The 19,943-nt window shown below is 51.4% G+C and overlaps 1 protein-coding gene across 1 annotated transcript; it reads left to right on the top strand.

Annotated features, from left to right (window-relative positions):
* The first annotated feature begins 1,524 nt into the window (after positions 1–1,524).
* LOC149520842 (uncharacterized) lies at positions 1,525–19,061 on the top strand. The gene is made up of 4 exons (XM_089775084.1): positions 1,525–1,572; positions 10,984–11,404; positions 15,602–16,181; positions 18,914–19,061. The coding sequence occupies exons 1-4, from the start codon at positions 1,525–1,527 to the stop codon at positions 19,059–19,061; spliced, it is 1,197 nt and encodes a 398-aa protein (XP_089631210.1).
* Positions 19,062–19,943: the final 882 nt, after the last annotated feature.

Genomic DNA, 19,943 nt, shown 5'->3' on the forward strand with positions numbered 1-19,943 from the left:
GAGGAGTGGTTGACCCTTGCCCCCCCTTCCCCACTCTCTGTGCCTCCTCCAACCCTGCCCCCCATGATGGAGGAGGCCCCTGCCCCTTCTCCCATCCCTGTTGACCCTAAGTTTCCCCTGGTGCCACCTGTGACAGCGCGTTGGGGTTTCCCATCTCCTGCACTCCCGTAATGGCACGGACAGACTCCACCAGCCAGTAGAATAGAGGGAGTTTATTGCTTCTTCAGGATACAGCACAGCACAGATGTAATCTGGTTACAGGGCAGCCCTAGGATGCCTCAGCCCCCCTTGAGATGGGGGAGCCTGGGCCCCTAAATCCCAGCCCATTGCCTAGGCTGCTTCCTCCATGATACCAGCCAGAAACCAAACTAACCCACTTCCAGCCCTGCCCCCAGCCAGGGCTCCACTCCCCTTCTTCCTATTGTTCCGCTCCCTGGGAGATAACTGGTCAGACAGGTTCGAAGCCCCCTTGCATAATGACTCATCCCCTGCCCTGCTGGGCCGTGCTGCAGCCAGCAGCCAGTGGAGGTACTGGCACAACCCAAGCCTAGCAACCAGCAAGGTACCCCCCGCTATGTCACACCACCGATCCCAAAGATCGCTTCAGCCAACCTCCCGACCCCCGGCCCGGGCTCCGCCACTGCCACGGACGACACTCCCCCCGATTCGGAAGGAGCCTCCACCTCGGCCGGTAAAAAGGGCCAGGGGAAGAAAAGGGCAAAGGCCCGGCCCGGAAGGCCAAAACCCCCATGGCTGAGGGTGCCCTGACACGACCCCTCCTTCCCTTGCCATTCCCCCCACCGGCTCTGGGGGTGTTCCACCTGCAGCCCCCAGAGTGTACGCCCAGCTGCCTCTGCTGCCCCTCCCCCCCCCCCCGCATGCCACCATATCTTCTACCCCAACCGCCACCTCTAGTTCCATCCCTGGTGGCCAGGGCCCCTTCCCCACCCTGACCACTGCCTCGCCGTGCAGGCGTTGGCAAGGGTGGTGGGGTCCTCGGCCGGGGTGACAGCCTCTAACATGTATGGCAGGGTTGTGTTCTTCCTTGCCTTGGAGGCTGCCACCCAGGAGGCGGTGGAGAGGGGCCTGGTGGTGGGGGACGTGCACGTGCCCCTCGAGCCGCTAGAGGACCTGGGCATATGGGTAGTCCTTACCTCCATGCTGCCCTTCCTGCCCAATGCTGCCCTGTTGCCTGCCCTCTCCACCCTGGGGAAACCTATTTCCACCATCAGCCCTCTCCCGTTGGGCTGCAAGGACTCCGCCCTCTGCCACATTTTGTCATTCCGACAGCAGGTACAGCTGCAAATGCTGCCGGTGGCACGTGGCAGGGAGGCACTGGAGGGGTCCTTCTTGTTGCCCTACCAGGAGGCCTTATACCAGGTCCATTTCTCCTCAGGGGAGACCTGGTGCTTCCTCTGCTGGGCGGTGGGGCATGTCCGGAGCCACTACCCCCTGGCCAGGTCTGAGGCGGCGTCTGGGGCCCAGAAGAGCACCGGCCCCAACACCGCTGGCCCCCCTGGTAGTATGGTCTCCGTGGATGCCCCTCCTCCTATTGCCAATGGCTCTGCTCAGGTGCCGGGGGCTCCGCCTGGTGCGCCCTGGCAAGCAGGAGGAGAGGGTTGCTGTCGGGCGAGGGAGAGGGTTTACCCCAGGAAGAGTTTTCCCAGCCCCCCGTTGTTCCTCCCTTGATTCCTAGACCCCACCCCCCGAGTACCACCTGTGCCCCCTTTCCCAGCTCTAACGAGGAGGGCAGGAAGGTCCCCTGCAAAATATTGAGTGGGGGCACTGCTGCCGGCATAACCCCTGACAAGTGTCAGCAGAGGCGCTGGCCGAGAAAGTCATGGCAGTGGAGCGGGACTCCTCTGTCTCCCTCGTGGAGTCCATTCCTGAGGGGGCCTCAGATGGAGCTCCCCCCAGCCCCTTTACCTCCTGTATCCCCCATCGTTACCTCTGAGGCAATTGCTGCCTTGAGGAGATTGAGGCCCTGGGTTCTGACCCCACTTGCCCAGAGGGAGGACGACCCCTTGCCAAAGGGCCTCGGTCTGGGCGGCAACTCATCTGCGCCGCCCCCTCCTCCTTCTCCTTCTCAAACACCTAACCTGGCCAGCAGGTAGATGGCAGATCGACGCTCAGAGTGAGTGTGCTGCTGGACCCATCTTTATACCCCTAGGGGCCCGTATCCTTTTTTTTATCTAAGATGCCAAATTGTACTGGTCCATTTTTGTGGTGCCAGTTCTTACAAGGGAGTTTCAAATAATTTACACTTGTAAGAGAGAGAGAACTAAATTAGGAGTACTGGACATTCTTTGCTGGGCGGGAGATTTTTCCACCCCCGACGAGTGTGTGATCGTATCAATATGGGTTTCAGTCAAGGGCACTCCTCGGCAGCCTCTTGGTCAGCGATTAATTCGACCACCCTCTTATCTCTGCTTACAGTTGTCCAGGGTCACTGGGTGAGCTGGCATATCTGGGCGTCATGTTCAAGGCTTTCAAAGACTATGCTGTTTTTACTGCTCTGTGTGCCCTGTATGCTTCCGGGCAAGCAAAGATGGATGTTACGGGGGGGTTCATGTCTGGCTACATTCCACCCCCTGATACCATACACCACGTTCCAGGATACAAGATGGCGGTGATGCCAGCACCTTTTGCCCACCTTGGGGGAATCTAAAAGTGCCTGATGGTCTGATTAGGGGGTTCAGGATTGAGGTATTGGCTGGGATTCTTTCCTAGTGCTGTATATCGAATGTGCACAGAAGAGATAGCTACATTGACTAGGCGTTTCACAATACACAAGGTTATGCAGAAAATGATTACAGCAATTACAACAGTTAAAACAGTGGTTATGATGGAATGTAAGAAAGGAGTTAGGGAAAGTCCCAACTGTTGGGCTAACCAATTTAGCCATGTGATTTCCCCATCCTTGGTTACAGCATGTAGCACTTTAACTGCATCCTTTATAGCAGACACATCTTGTTCAATCTGCCATGAATGGTTTACATAGAAACAACAAGATTGATTAATCACAGCACATACTCCTCCTTGCTGGGCTAAGATGGCATCTAATGCTATTCTATTTTGTAGGGCAAAGCGGGCCACTGATTGGATCTGTTTGTTGAGTAGGCCCAGGGCATCTGCAGTGTGGTTGAAAGCTATTTCTAGTTGCCCTGACACATTTACTATGGCTTGTTCAAGCTCAGCTACTCCTAGCCAAGGCAAGAATGCACAGGTAAATCGATGGAAACCTGTGGGACGTCTCACAAGAGGGTTAATAGTAAATTTCCTCTTGGATCGGTGCAAGAAGCTTCCAAGGTTTGTGATACCTGGAGCTGTAATGTGTGGGTGTACCGTTAATCCTCCAGGCACAGCATGTCCCAGAGAGCACCGTCCTGTCCAGGCTACTGGCAGGTATTTGTAGGCCTTAGTCCCACAGATGAAAAATAATCCAGGCTCTTTGTTAAGGATAGGGGAATATGATCCCTTATACCATCCCCTTCCTGTGTGTCTCTTCTTTGGGGCATGGTACACAGCATGGTAACTAATATTAGTAATAGAGCAAAGGAGAGCGAACAGCAGATCTTAGAATCATAGAACCATAGAACTGGCAGAGACCTCAGAAGGTCATCAAGTCCAGCCCCCTGCTCTAGGCAGGACCAATTCCAACTAAATCAACCCGGCCAGGGCTTTGTCAAGCCGAGACTTAAACACCTCTAGGGATGGAGACTCCACTACTTCCCTAGGTAACCCATCCCAGTGCTTCACCACCCTCCTAGGGAAATAGTTTTTCCTAATATCCAACCTGGACCTCTCCCACCACAACTTGAGACCATTGCTCCTTGTTCTGCCATCTGTCACTACTGAGAACAGCCTCTCTCCATCCTCTTTGGAACTTCCCTTCAGGAAGTTGAAGGCTGCTATCAAATCCCTCCCCCCCCTCACTCTTCGCTTCTGCAGACTAAACAGACCCAAGTCCCTCAGCCTCTCCTCATAAGTCATATGCTCCAGCCCCCTAATCATTTTGGTTGCCCTCCGCTGGACCCTCTCCAATGCGTCCACATCCTTTTTGTAGTGGGGGGGCCCAGAACAGGACACAATACTCCAGATGTGGCCTCACCAAAGCCTAAAGGGGAATAAAGGGGAACAATGACATCTCTGGATCTGCTGGCAATGCTCCTCTTAATGCAACCTAATATGCCATTAGCCTTCTTGGCTACAAGGGCACACTGTTGACTCATATCCAGCTTCTCATCCACTGTAACCCCCAGGTCCTTTTCTGCAGAACTACTACTTAACTGGTTGGTCCCCAGCTTGTAACTATGCTTGGGATTCTTCCGTCCCAAGTGCAAGACTCTACACTTGTCCTTGTTGAACCTCATCAGATTTCTTGTGGCCCAATCCTCCAATTTGTCTAAGACACTCTGGACCCTATCTCTGCCCTTAAGCGTATCTACCTCTCCCCCTAGCTTAGTGTCATCCGCAAACTTCCTGAGGGTGCAATCCATCCCCTCATCCAGGTCATTTATAAAGATATTGAACAAAACCGGTCCTAGAACCGAACCTTGGGGCACTCCGCTAGAAACCGACTGCCATCCTGACATCGAGCCATTGATCACTACTCGCTGGTCACTTCTAGCGATCTTTCTATCCATCTTACTGTCCATTTATCCAATCCACATTCCCTTAACTTGCTGGCAAGAATATTGTGGGAGACCGTATCAAAAGCCTTGCTAAAGTCAAGGTATATCACATCCACTGACTTTCCCATGTCCACCGAGCCAGTTACCTCATCATAGAAGCTAAGCAGATTGGTCAGGCACGACTTGCCCTTTGTGAATCCATGCTGACTATTCCTAATCACTTTCCTCTCAACTACGTGCCTCAAAATGGATTCCTTAAGGATCCCTTCCATGATTTTTCCAGGAACCGAGGTAAGACTGATAGTCTTATAGTACCCTGGATCGTCCTTCTTCCCTTTTTTGAAGATGGGCACTACATTTGCCTTTTTCCAATCATCTGGGATTTCTCCGGATCTCCACGACTTTTCCAAGACAATAGCCAAAGTCTCCTCAATTACATTTGCCAACTCCCTCAGTACCCTCGGATGCATTAAGTCCGGACCCATGCATTTGTGTACGTTTAGCTTTTCTAAATAGTTCCTAACCTGTTCTTTACCCACCACGGGCTGTCCATCTTCATCCCATCTTGCGTCACTTAGCGCAGAAGTCCAGGAGCCGACCTTGTCCGTGAATACAGAGGCAAAGAAAGCATTGAGTACTTCAGCTTTCCCCACATCATCTGTCACTAGGTTACCTCCTTCATCCATTAGGGGCCGCACACACACTCTGATCACATTCTTCTTGTTAACATGCCTGTAGAAACCTTTCTTGTTATCCTTCACATCCTTAGCCAGTCGCAATTCCATCTGCGCTTTCGCCTTCCTGATAACCCCCCGGTATTCTCGAGCTATACATTTAAACCCCTCCCTGGTCATTTGTCCAAGTTTCCACTTTTTGTAAGCTTCCTTTTTGTGCTTAAGTTCACCAAGGATTTTCCCTGTAAGCCAATCCGGTCTCCTACCATGTTTGCCTCTCTTGATACGCGTCGGGATGGTTTCTTTCTGTGCCTTCAATAAGGCTTCTTTAAAATACTGCCAGCTGTCCTGGACTCCTTTCCCCTTCATGTTAGTATCCCAGGGGATTCTGCCCATCAGATCTCTGAGGGAGTCAACATCTGCTTTTTTGAAGTCCAAGGTGTGTATTTTACTACTCTCTTTTCTTCCTTTGGTCAGGATCCTGAAATCTACCATCTCATGATCACTGCTTCCCAGGTTGTCACCCACCTCCACTTCCCCTAATAGTTCCTCCCTGTTTGTGAGCAGACGGTCAAGCTGCGAACGGCCCCTGGTCGGATCCTTCAGCACTTGTGTCAAGAAGTTATCCCCAACATTCTCCAAAAACTTCCTGGATTGCCTGTGTACTGCCGTATTGGTCTCCCAACAGATGTCAGGGTGATTCAAGTCCCCCACGAGTACCAGGGCCTGCGATCTGGAAGCTTCGCTCAGTTGTCCAAAGAAAGCCTCATCTACTTCATCCACCTGATTCGGTGGCCTGTAGCAGACACCAAGCACAACATCACTGCTGTTGTTTGCTCCTTTAAACCTAACCCATAGACTCTCAAGAGGTTTTCCTCCCTCTTTATACTGGAGTTCAGAGCAATCGTAGTGCTCTCTTACATATAGTGCAACTCCTCCTCCTTTTCTCCCCTGCCTGTTCTTCCTGAACAGTCTATACCCTTCCATGACAGCGTTCCAGTCATGCGAGTCATCCCACCAAGTCTCTGTTATCCCCATTAAATCATATTTCTTGGACTGGGCCAGGGCCTCCAGTTCTTCCTGTTTGTTGCCCAGGCTTCTCGCATTAGTGTACAAACACTTCAGGTAACCAGTTGATTGCCCTATCTTCTCCATTCGAATAAGGGTTCCTCCTTTTTTGCTCCTTCCTCTCTGCATATCTTCCCGGTATCTGACTTTCCCACTCCCCTCAGGGTTTTGGTCACCATCCCCCAACGAACCTAGTTTAAAGCCCTCCTCACTAGGTTTGCAAGCCTGCCCGCGAAGATGCTCCTTCCTCTCTTTGTTAGGTGGATCCCATCTCTTCCTAACAATCCTTGTGCCCGGGCAGAGTCCCATGTTCGAAGAAACCAAAGCCCTCTCTGCGACACCACCTGCGCAACCACGCATTTACGTCCTCAATTCGACGATCCCTGCCCAGTCCTTTCCCTTCAACAGGGAGGATGGACGAGAACACCACTTGCACTCCGAATTCTTGGATCCTTCTTCCCAGCGCTACATAATCTGCAGTAACCCGCTCAAGGTCATTCTTGGCCGTATCATTAGTTCCCACGTGGAGAAGCAGGAAGGGGTAGCGATCTGAAGGTTTGATCAGTTTGGTAAGCTTCTCAGTCACATCCTGAATTCGAGCTCCTGGTAAGCATCACACCTCAAGAATCCAGGTCCTTCCTACCTTTTCCCCCAAACTCCACACCAACTGCTTCAAGAGGACAGTACACACCCTTGACCTACACAGAGCGCTCTCATTCTACCTACAACAAACTAGGCCTTTTCGAGCATCCCCAAGAGTGTGTGTGTCAATAGTGACCCACAATAAGGGCCAGGCCCTCTCATCACAGAGGCTCTCTTACTGGATATCTGACTGTATTAATCTCTGCTATTCACAATCGCAAGTAATCCCTCCAGACAATATAAAGGCACGCTCCACTAGAGCCTCAATAGCGTTCCCTTACTACTACCTCCTGCATCAGATATTTCACATTTGTTGTGTTTATTCAACTTTAGACTTGTTTAACTGCTTACTAGAGTTACTTTCAACTTGAGCTGTACCATGAAGGTGGCAAGGTGATAGGGAACAGCCAGCATGGATTTGTAAAGAACAAATCATGTCAAACCAATCTGATAGCTTTCTTTGATAGGATAACGAGTCTTGTGGATAAGGGAGAAGCGGTGGATGTGGTATACCTAGACTTTAGTAAGGTGTTTGATACGGTCTCGCATGATATTCTTACCAATAAACTAGGCAAATACAACTTAGATGGGGCTACTATAAGGTGGGTGCATAACTGGCTGGATAACTGTACTCAGAGAGTAGTTAATGGTTCACATTCCTGCTGGAAGGGTATAACAAGTGGGGTTCCACAGGGGTCTGTTTTGGGACCGGCTCTCTTCAATATCTTCATCAACGATTTAGATATTGGCATAGAAAGTACGCTTATTAAGTTTGCAGATGATACCAAGCTGGGAGGTGTTGCGACTAATCTGGAGGATAGGGTCATAATTCAAAATGATCTGGACAAATTAGAGAAATGGTCTGAGGTAAACAGGATGAAGTTTCATAAAGACAAATGCAAAGTGCTCCACTTAGGAAGGAACAATCAATCTCACACATACAGAATGGGAAGCGACTGTCTAGGAAGGAGTATGGCAGAAAGGGATCTAGGGGTTATAGTGGACCACAAGCTGAATATGAGTCAGCAGTGTGATGCTGTTGCAAAAAAAAAAAAAAAAGCAAACATGATTCTGGGATGCATTAACAGGTGTGTTGTGAGCAAGACATGAGAAGTCATTCTTCCGCTCTACTCTGCGCTGGTTAGGCCTCAGTTGGAGTATTGTGTCCAGTTCTGGGCACCGCATTTCAAGAAAGATGTGGAGAAATTGGAGAGGGTCCAGAGAAGAGCAACGAGAATGATTAAAGGTCTAGAGAACATGACCTATGAAGGAAGGCTGAAAGAATTGGGTTTGTTTAGTTTGGAAAGGAGAAGACGGGGGGGGGGGGGACATGATAGCAGTTTTCAGATATCTAAAAGGGTGTCATAAGGAGGAGGGAGAAAACTTGTTCATCTTGGTCTTTGGGGATAGGACAAGAAGCAATGGGCTTAAACTGCAGCAGGGGAGGACATTAGGTTTAGGTTGGACATTAGGAAAAAGTTCTTAACTGTCAGGGTGGTCCAACACTGAAATAAATTGCCCAGGGAGATTGTGGAATCTCCATCTGTGGAGATATTTAAGAGTAGGTTAGATAAATGTCTATCAGGGATGGTCTAGACAGTATTTGGTCCTGCCATGAGGGCAGGGGACTGGACTCACTGACCTCTTGAGGTCCCTTCCAGTCCTAGTATTCTATGAAATAGGGGAAAGATGTTCAGGGGCTCTGAACTGGAAGTTCCAGGAGACTGGAAGAAAGCTAATGTGCCAACCTTTTAATAGGACTACCTGCATAATAAGCTTGTTAGCCGGATCTTGATCCATGGCAACATATTGGGAGTATTTGATAGGCAAATCTATTCATGGAAAAAAAAACCCTCTGTTTAACATGATCAGTTTTATGTAAAACAGTGCCTGGTGTTAATTTTAAGATTACAAGTTTGGTCAACATAGCAGACTTCAGCAAGGCAGTTGGACCTAGTACCATGCAATATTTAAGACACTAGACTGATATACCATGCATTACGGACTCAGTGGATTAAACTGGATGACAGATTTCATAATGGGATTGTAACCAGGAACCATAAATGAAGTAGGTGTGTTTCTAGTAAGGTCCCACAGGCATGGATTCTTGACTCCATGCTATTTACTATTTTTGTCCATGACCTGGAAGAAAACAAAATCCTCATTGATGAAGTTTGCAGCAAAGATGACAGGACTCACTGTTACCAAATGGTTGAGATAATGCTCTGAACTGGGCACAAGCAAATGTTTTAATATGGCTAGATGTAAGATGTCATGGGGTACACCCCTGGCGGGGGTGCGCCCCCCCCCTTAAGGTCTCATTGCCCGCTCGGGTCCTTAGATCCAGGCGTACACGGAATTAATAATCCCAACATAAAGTCCCATGCCCCTCTATCAGGGGAAATATGGCTTTGGAGGCCTAGCTGCCCAGAGAAGCCTCTCCTGGCCCAGGGGTTGATTATCCAGGGCAGGGAAAATGGGTGGTGGGGGGACCCAGGCCCTCCCTCTCCACCAGGTCCCAGCCCAGGGCCCTTTAGGCAGGGATTATGTCCCCTGCCCACTCGGCGGGGAATCTGGCCGATATATGCCGAGCCACGCTTTTAGTCCTTTGCCCTGGGCTGCTTTCTACCATGGCATGGTTCCCCTGGGGCCTATTCGCCTCCGAGTCAGTACTTGCCGGGGCTGCCATCGGGGTTGCGGGTGCGCTACTGCCTCTCTGGGGTTGGCAGCTGCTGGCTCTGCTTCCGGGTCATGCATGGACGGCAACTCCGGTCCCAGCTGCTGCAGAAACACCAGCCCAGCCTGGGCTACTTCTTCATCCTGCGGCCTCCCTGGCTGCAGGGCTCCCTCTGCTTTTATACCCAGGCTCTGCTGGGAGCATGCCCAGCAGGGCTGGAGGGGCAGGGCCTTCTCAGCCAGCTGGGCCTGGGCTACCCCTTAGCCTTCAGTGCAGGGCCTGTCTGCCCCGTTACATAAGAACAAAGTACAGCCATATTTAGGAGATGAGGGACTCTATCCAGGGAAGCAGTGATGCTGAAAAAATCTGGAGGTTGTGATTAATTAGCTGAATATGAGTTCCCAGTGCAATGCTATGGCTTTTTAAAGGGCTAAAACAATCCTAGAATGCATAAATGTCACTCTCAAGTAGGTGTATATTTGGCACTAGTACCACCATCACTGGAATATGTCCAGTTTTGGTGTCCACAATTTAACAAGGATATTGAAAAACTGGAGGGGATTCAGAGAGGTGCCACAAGAATGATTAAAAGATTGGAAAACATTCCCTATAGTGATACTCAAACTTCTGTTTGAATCTACTTAAGGATTGACTTACATTCTACAAGGGGAACAAATACTTGATAATGGGTTCTTCAAACTAGCAGACAAAGGCATAAGAATCAAAAGCTGCAGGCTGAAGCTAGACAAATTCAGACTGGAAACAAGATATAAATATGTAACAAACACTATGGGTAATTACATATTGCAACAACTTACCAAGAATTGTGATGGATTCTTTAACACTGGCAATTTTTAAACCAAGATAGGATGTGTGTGTGTGTTTTTTAAGATAGTTCAAACAAGAACTATTTCAGGGAAATTACTTGGCTTCAGGGGTGGCTTTACAATGAAACATACCGTGCCCTGGCACGGGGCACCCCCAATAAAATGGGGCCCCCAGGGTCATGCAGCCCAGCACTAGCAATTAAGTGGGCAGTCGAATCCCTTCGATGCTATCTGTTGGGTAACCCATTTCTGTTAATGACAGACCACGCACCGCTGAAATGAATGCACAACACGAGGGAGGCTAATCCCCGTATAATGTGGTGGTATTTATTTTTGCAACAGTACAAGTGTCAAATAGTGCACCAGGCAGGGCGAGCTCACGCGAACGCTGACTTCCTGTCAGCAAAGCAGATAGGGGAAGCACAGGACAGTGAGATACAAAAGGGGGAGGTGTGTGACAGGGGATCCAGCCCCCGCACTGCCGGTGGCCCGGCGGCGGCAGTCTGCCGCCCGGGCACAGATGCAGCTGCTACGCCAAGTGGCGGGTGCGAGGACGCTGTGCAGGTGCATCGGCACCCGGGCCCAACCCGTGGGCCTTAGGACCCAGGGAAGCCCAGCCGGCGCTGACGCCGGGGCGCACCGTGACGCCACGCCGGGAGGACGAAAGGGAGGAGAGAGAAGGGGGGAGAGCAGGAGCTGGCTGTGCGCTCAACCCCACAGGCACCGAGCGACCGGGAGGAGCGCCGAATGCCCCAGCGAGACGCCCAGCCGTCGACCCGGGAGGGGAGCGACCTGTCAGCGGCGAGCACAAGCCCCAGCGGGACGGGCAACCCAGGAGCTGGCCGGATGCCAAGAAATCCACCACACCTGGGACTGGGCTAGGTGAAAGAGGCAGAACCCGGAAGGGGAGTGGAAAGAAGGAGTGAGGGAGAGACTAAAAAGGGGACAGAAGCAAAGGGGGGGGCTTGGGATGGAGCCCACCTGACCACTCCCTTTGGGTATGTCTACACTACCCCCCTAGTTCGAACTAGCGGGGTAATGTAGGCATACCGAACTTGCTAATGAAGCCCGGGATTTGAATTTCCCGGGCTTCATTAGCATAAAGCCGGCTCCGCCATTTTTAAAAGCCGGCTAGTGCGAACCCCGTGCCGCGCGGCTACACGCGGCACGGACTAGATAGTTTGGATTAGGCTTCGGATTAGGCTTCGGATCCGGGGCTTCATTAGCAAGTTCGGTATGCATACATTACCCCCCTAGTTCGAACTAGGGGGGTAGTGTAGACATACCCTTTGTTACACACCCCAGCCCAAACTCCGGCACCCTCACATCCACAAGCCTGTGGCTTGCTCAGCACCCCAACCCTCCACCTGAACCCAACACTCTCCAGCCTGGAGCCCCCTCCCTGAGCCAGCATCCCCTTCTCCACCTCCTCCTGCATCCAAATTCCCTCCCAAAGCTTGCACTTCTCACCCCTTCCCACACCCAAATCCCTCATTCCCACCCCAGAGAAAGCACCTCCTCTCTCAACCAAGTGAGGGTACGGCTAGACTGCAGGAGTTTTTCCGGCAAACACACTCTTTTGGCAGCCCCCGTATTCCTCGTTCCACAATGAATAAGGGGGCTTCCAAAAGAAGGGGGTTTTATGACGTTTGGCCCAGTGTAGACGGGCTGAATGTTGGAAAATCTCTTCCAACAGAAGGATCAAAAAAAAGTGGAAGTGTAGCCATACCCCGAGAGTGTGTAAGGGCCGGGGATAGCAAGTGATGGAGAGAAGAGGAACAGAGAGGACAGGGCCTCAAGGAAGGGGTGAGGTCTTGGGGAAGGGATGGGGTAGATCTTGGCTTGTCCTGACATTTAAAAAGCGATCTTCGGTGTAAAAAGGTTGGAGGCCACTACTCTAAAAGGACATGACGAGTCATCAGTTTCAAATAAAAAAGGTCATTTTTTTAACCTGCCTTGAATATCTTAGGGTCTGTCTACACTACAAACTTAATTCGGAATAACAGCCATTATTTCAAATTAACTTCAATAGCGTCTACACATGCAAACCGCTGTTTCGATTTTAAATCGAAATAGCGGAGCGCTTATTTCAAATTTGGTAAACCTCATACGAGGAGTAATGCCAAATTGGAAATAGCTATTTCGAATTAAGTGCTGTGTAGACACTTAATTCGAAATAGGGGGCCTCCAGCCCTTCCCAGGGAGCCCTGGTGGCCACTCTGGGCACAACTAGGAAAACTTGTCTGCTCCCCCCAGCCCTGGAGTCCTTAAAGGGGCAGACTCTGGCCACAGTGCCTGTGCCAGTTGCAAGCCTGCCAGCACACAGCCAGCAGATCGTGCACCTGGCACAGGATGAGCCAGCAACCCGCTGCCACCCAGCCCTCCACCGCTCCCCAGGACCAGGCTGGCGGCTCCCAGGAGCCTGCCAGAGACCGCAAAAGGTGGGTGCCTGCCTGGTCTAGTGTGGAGATCGTAGACCTCATTGAGGGTATGTCTACACTACAAAGTTAGTTCGAACTAACGGACGTTAGTTCGAACTAACTTTAATAGGCGCTACACTAGCGCTCCGCTAGTTCGAATTTGAATCGAACTAGCGGAGCGCTTAGTTCGAACTAGGTAAACCTCATTTTACGAGGATTAAGCCTAGTTCGAACTAGCTAGTTCGAATTAAGGGGTGTGGCCCCTTAATTCGAACTAGTGGGAGGCTAGCCCTCCCCAGGTTTCCCTGGTGGCCACTCTGGCCAACACCAGGGAAACTCTATGCCCCCTTCCCGGCCCCGGACCCCTTAAAGGGGCACGGGCTGGCTACGGTGCCCGTGCCAGGTGCAAGCCTGCCAGCACCCAGCCAGCAGACCCTGCACCTGGCACGGATCGAGCCACCCACCCGATGTCCCCCAGCCCACCCCCTCTTCCCGGGAGCTTGCCCTGGACCGCAAGAGGCAGGCACCTGCCTGGGCTAGTGCGGACATCGTGGACCTCGTCCACGATCTCCGCACTAGGCACAGGAAAGTGGCCGTCTAGGGCAGGCAGGAGAGCTGCCAGCCTGGCCACCCAGGAGCAGGTGTGCATGAAAATCAAGGGGGTCCACTGAGACCCCCGACCCTGAGCCCTGAGCTTACAATGGCCGTCCTGGGTCAGACCAAAGGTCCATCTAGCCCAGTAGCCTGTCTGCTGACAGCAGCCAACCCTAGGGACCCTGGAGGGGATGGACCGAAGACAGTGACCAAGCCATTTGTCTCGTGCCATCCCTCTCCAGCCTTCCACAAACTTTGGGCAGGGACGCCACTCCTACCCCCTGGCTAATACCACTCCATGGACCCAACCTCCATGACTTGATCTCACTTCCCTTTAAACTCTGTTCTAGTTGTAGCCTTCACAGCCTCCTGCAGCAAGGAGTTCCGCAGGTTAACTATTTGCTTTGTGAAGAACAACTTTCTCTTACTAGTTTGAAGCCTGCTACCCATTCCTTTCCTTTGGTGTCCTCTAGTCCTTCTTTATGGGAACTCAGGAAGAACTTTTATGAATGCACCCTCTCCACCCAACCCCTGCTTTTAGAGACCTCTATTCTGTCCCCGCTCCATCTCCTCTTTTCTAAGCTGAACAGTCCCAGTCTCTGTAGCCTCTCTTCATCTGGGACCTGTTCCCAACCCCTGATCATGTTAGTTGCCCTCCCCTCTCCCAGCCTTTCTCTTCCCCTCTCCCACCTCCTTTTCCCAGTCTCCCCCAGTTTTGTTCAATAACGTTTCTTCCAACATTGACTCTGTCTTTATCTTTATTTTGTACATCAATAAGAAGGGGGGCTAGGGAAGGGTAAGTGGAAGGAGGTGAGGGAGGAATGGGGTACGAGCCCCTGATGGGGAGGACTGGGCTGGCTCTGCGGGCTTCTGGGGGTGGAAGCTCTCCTGCAGCCCCCCCAATTGCCCCCTCTCCCCAGATGGCAGCCTGCGGCAAGTGCAGCCGGGCTGATGGCCGAGTACTCCGGGCACTCCAAGCCAGAACTTCTTTGCAAGTGGGGCACCCCTTAGAACTGTGTGTCCGGGGTGGGGGTCGGGAGCCTTTAAGCGCAGCCCTCGGCTAGCCTGAGACAGCATCTCCATGCTAGTTCGAATTAGCAAAACGCTAATTCGAACTAGTTTTTAGTTCTAGACGCGTTAGTTCGAATTAGCTTAGTTCGAATTAACTAATTCGAACTAAGGTAGTTCGAACTAGCGCTGTAGTGTAGACGTACCCTGAGGTTTGGGGGGGAGGCCTCCAATGCCCATGATCACCGCACTAGGCACAGGAATGCGGCCATCTACAGCCGCATGGCTGCCAGCCTGGCCACCAGAGGCCACATGCACAGCCAGGAGCAGGTGCAGAGCAAAATAAAAGAGCTGCGGCAGGCCTATGCCAGGGCCTCCCACCCAGGGGCTGACCCGGAGGCCTGCCCACAGTACGAGGCCCTGGACCACATCCTGAGGGGTCGGACAGTCCGTGCCCCCCTGGTGGTCATTGACCCCAGGGCAGAGGGCCCTGCCCCTGACACAGGGGAAGAGGAGGAGGTTGGCAGCCAGGAGCCTGCAGGGAGCGTGCCCTGCACCCAGGACCCCCGAGCTGTACCAGAGAGCCCGTCAGCAGCCTCATCCGAGGCTGGGGAGGCCTCCCACATGTGACTGTCATCACGGTCCCCTTATACAGGGCGGGGGAGGGGAGGGGGAGCCCAGGGACCGTGCGCATGGGCCTTGCCGACCACGGCGCAGGCGGCAACCTGTGCATCTGCTGTGCCATCCAGGACATGTGGCCCCAGCTGGGTGACATGCAGGGGCCCTGGCCTGTTCCCCACACACATCTACACGTGAAGGCACATGACAGGCTCCTGACCCCGGGGAGAGACACTGCACGCTGCCTTCCCTCCAGATGCCCCCTCTATACAGAGGCAGGCACATCTCCCCTCCCCCCCACACCACACTATAGGCAGCACAGGGGCTGGGGTGCAGTCCTGATGGTGCGGACACCTGCCGTCCTCGCCTTGCAGAGGGGGGTGGGTTTCACCCACTGTGTCCCCAGGGAGAACTGACCACTGCTCTTGTTTCACCACAGCCGCAGCACCTGCGAGTGCAGAATGCACCACCCAACCTGGAACATCCACCCGCACCCAGGCCAGCAGGCTCACCCGCAACCAGGAGGAGTTCCAGAAGCAGCAGCTGCGGTTACAGGGACTGCAGGTCAACAGCCAAGAGCAGTGGGTGCAAGAGGACCTGCAGCTGCGGTGGGAGAGCTTGTGGGAGCTGCGGGAGCAGCACCGTGCCCTCCGTCAGTACCTGCAGGCCCTGGCGGACCGATTGCTGCCTCCTGCTGCTCCAGCCCCTGTGGCCGCCCCAGCTATCACTCCTCCTCCCACCCCTGCTCCCCTCCCGCTTCTTCCGCCCCCCCGTCCCTCCTGCCCCACCCTCCATACCCACTCCCCCCTGGGGACACTGAGGCCCCCGCACCCTCAGTGCTGTGAGACAGGAGGGCCAGCAAGACCCCCAACCCTGAGCTTCCCCTCCCCCTTCCTCCCCTTGCCTCCCCCTTCCAGTTCCCTCCTCCCAGTTTTCCCCCCTCCCCTCTCCCCTCCTCATTCCCCCCCTCCTCCCACCCCAGTTATGTTAAATAAAGAGAGTTTTTTGTGGCAACACGGGTGTTTTTATTGTATATCAGGAAGGGGGGTTAGGGAGGGGAAAGGGGAAGGAGGTGCGGGTGGACTGTAAGGCACAAGGCCCCAGTGGGGCACGCCAGGGGGACTTCAGTCCTCGTCCACCAGGAAGCTCTCCCGCAGGGCTTCCAGGATGCGGACAGCCCCCCGAAGGGCCTCCCGGATGGCAGCCGTGCAGGGCTGTGCGTACTGGCCAGCCAGGTGGTCAGCCTCTGCCATCCAGGCTGGCAGGAAAGCCTCCTCCTTCCTCTCACATAAATTGTGGAGCACACAGCACGCTGCCACCATGTGCGGAATATTGTGCGGGGAGAGGTCGAGGCGGGTGAGGAGGCATCTAAATCAGGCTTTCAGTCGGCCGAAGGCCCCTTCAACCACAATGCGGGCCCGGCTGAGCCTGGTATTGAAGGCCTGCCGGGAGGGGTTGAGGTGTCCCGTGTAGGGCTTCATCAGCCAGGGCTGTAGGGGGTAGGCCGCATCCCCCACCAGGCACACTGGCATGTCCTCATCCCCGACCCTGATGTGGTGGTCGGGGAAGAAAGTCCCAGCATGCAGCCTCTGGCACACGGAGGAGTTGCAGTACACCCGCGCGTCGTGTGCCTTGCCCACATTGATGTCCGTGAACTGGGCCCAGTGGTCAGACACGGCCTGCAGGATCACGGAGAAGTACCCCTTCCTGTTGATGTAGAGGGAGGCCTGGTGTTCCGGGGCACGGATGGGGACGTGCATCCTGTCGATTACCCCCCCGCAGTTGGGGAAGCCCAGGGCGCCGAACCCCTGGATGACCGCGTCCGGGTCGGTGAGGCGGACAACTCTGCGGAACAGCACCCTGTTGATGGCCTTGACCACCTGCAGAGAGAGACACAAAACCAAGGGTCACTGGGGAGCCCGAGTGGCTGGGAGTGTTCGTTCCCCGCCACTGCCCCGTGCCCCACTCCCAGGAGCAACCCCCGCTGCAATCCTGGCCACCGCGGGCGGTCTGTAGTGCGGCTGGGAGAGACCGAACTCTCCCGGGGAGGGCACTTACACCACCTCCCCTCCCCTGTTTTCCCTGGGGCAGCCCATCTCCTCCTTGCAGCCCCCCATCCTGGCCCAGTGGCCGGTGAGTGCCGTACCTACAGGAGCACCGCTCCGACAGTGGATCTCCCCATGGCAAACTGGTTGCCGACGTATCGGCAGCTGTCCGGCGTGGAGATCTTCCAGAGGGCGATGGCCACCCGCTTGTGGAGGGGGATGGCGGGCCTCATGAGAGTGTCCCGTCACTGCAGAGCAGGGGTGAGCCACTCGCAGAGCTCAAGGAAGGTGTCCTTCTTCATCTTGAAGTTCTGGGTCCACTGTTGATCTCCCAAGCGCTCCAGGACGATGTGGTCCCACCAGTCGCTGCTGGTGTCCAGATGCCAGTGTGTCCAAAATGCTATTTTGAATTAGATTTTGTGTCTAGATGCGTTATTTTGATTTAGCTTAATTCAAAATAACTATTTCCAATTAAGTTAATTCGAAATAGCGCTGTAGTGTAGACATACCCTAAGTGAATTTGACAATTTTCTCAATGAACATTTGAAAAATGATCAGTACTGTGGCTCAGGTAAGACCAACTTTTTAACACACCAAACTTTCCATGAATTCATTACTGTAATGGCAGAATAGCTCAGAAACCAATTCACTGATGAAGTAAAAGATGCCAAGTACTATTCCATAATAGTTGTTTCAACATCACATGTGAGTCATGCAGACCAATTAACATTAATTTCAAGGTATGTGACCAGCAATGGTGAAGTTGTAGAGCGATTTCTTTGTTTTGTCCCACTAAAATCCCACACTTCTGAATGTCTAGAGACAATTGTTTTGGAAATCATTGCAAATTTAGGTTTGGATATAAAAGAGTGTCATAGGCAGAGCTTTAATACGGCAGTAGAATATTCACATCTACAGGCAAGACTGAACAATGTAAATCCCTCTGCTTTATTCATACCATGTTCCAGCCATTCCTTACATTTCATCTGCAATGCTGCATCTTGTGAGGGAGCTGCACATTTTTTTGACTTTGTTCAAAACATGTATGCTTTTTTTAGGTTTCCACACATTGGTGGAGCACACTACAATCACACTTGGAGCACACAAATGGAAAACATTTGAGTCAAAAGAATTTGTGACACCAGGTGGTCTGCTCGTGCAGATGCTCTTTTGGTTTAGAAAATGAGCTCTAATGTTATAGAGAGAATTTTTTTAGACATAGCCACATCATATTCTGAAAAAACACGTGTGAAAACGGAAGCAAAATCCTTAGCAGAAAAGTTTGAAAAGTATGCTATTGCTGTTTTTACTATTTTGTGGAACCGTTTACTTCAAAGAATTAATGCCGTCAGCAAATCACTGCAAAGAGTTGATACAAATTTATTGAATGCTGCACAATTGTTAGCCTCAGTTATAAGTTTTGTCATGGAAGTTCAAAATGACTATAGGGCTGTGGAAGCAGAGGCACTAACATCAACAGCAAATATAGGTGCCTCTGATATATCTGATGAGAAGTGTAAAAAACCCAGGAAGCTATTTTTCAATTAAACTAGAAACAATGAAATCAATTTAAAAGGGAAAGAGAAGATCCATCGTTGAGACCATCAATGTTAATTGTGACACAATAATAGTGCAATTGCAGAGTAGAGATGAATCTCTTAAGAAAACTGTTGATTTATTTTGATTTTTTTTTTTTTTTTGGACAGAAGTAGGGAGGAAGATGCTAAAAGCCACTACAGTGAGAAATCAAGTGAAGTCTACCGAGAGGACATAGACACAAATCTTTTTGAAGATGAAGTGAAACATTTCATTCATTTTATCGAAAATGATGAGGTCTTCCAGATCACCAGTTGATTTGTACAGACTTGTACATGATGGTTTGCAGGCAACCTTTCCAAATGTAGAAACCAGTCTGAAAATATTTTTAACAATGCCTGACAAATGCTTCTGGTGAACGTTCTTTTTCTGTATTGAAACAAGTTAAAATAATTTGCAAAATACGATGAGTCAGGAACATTTGACAAGTTCAGCAATATTGAAAAATTAGAAGGGCCTCTTTACAAAATATTACTCAACTGACAATTTTGTAATGAAAAAGTGTAGAAAGAAAGCTATCTGAATAAATATTTTTTTCAACATAAGTTTTTTCATTCATACATCATCTGTAAATTTTAGTTTTACACATTTCATGTTAGCTTAATGTAAATACAAGCTTTCACCTAGAACACAAGTTCTCAAATTGTGCTTTGAGAACTCCATTCAGGTGGACTGAGGAAAGATTGTTACTTTTCTTTTTAATAAAGTACTCTTATCCAAAGCACTTTCCAAATATTGTTTGTACCATGAGCTAGTAGCTAACTATTGTAAAGATCATTAAGTGGTCCACAGAGACCCTCAGCAGTTTTCAAGTGATCTGTGGGAAAAAAGTTAGACTACAAAAACAATCAAGGTACCTCACTTGATTTTCATTTACTTCTTATTGCTTATAACACAGGAGGATGAAGAAAAAAAGAATGAAAAATGTGAGGGGTGGTGTCACGTTACTGGAATTTGAGGGAAGCAGCCGGATCATGGCTGCACCCATAGGTGGGGGTGCTAGCCCCAACAATGATATAGAAGGGGGCCATGTGGGGTATTGAATGGGAGCTTGTTGTTTGCTGATCCTGTGTACGCTATTTATGTGAGTGTATAATGTCTGTGTGTGTAGATAGGAATCTGTAATCTGTGTGGAAGCTG

This window comes from Pelodiscus sinensis, chromosome W, assembly GCF_052426305.1.
Source record: "Pelodiscus sinensis isolate ZL-2025 chromosome W, ASM5242630v1, whole genome shotgun sequence".
NCBI classification, from domain to species: domain Eukaryota; kingdom Metazoa; phylum Chordata; order Testudines; family Trionychidae; genus Pelodiscus; species Pelodiscus sinensis.

Excerpts from the sequence above, each read along its gene's own strand:
- LOC149520842 (XM_089775084.1), top strand. The coding sequence starts at position 1,525 with ATGGTCTCCGTGGATGCCCCTCCTCCTATTGCCAATGGCTCTGCTCAG. Across the intron at positions 1,573-10,983 it reads TTGCCAATGGCTCTGCTCAG|GGGATCCAGCCCCCGCACTG; the intron begins GTGCCGGGGGCT and ends GGTGTGTGACAG. Across the intron at positions 11,405-15,601 it reads CACACCTGGGACTGGGCTAG|CCGCAGCACCTGCGAGTGCA; the intron begins GTGAAAGAGGCA and ends GTTTCACCACAG.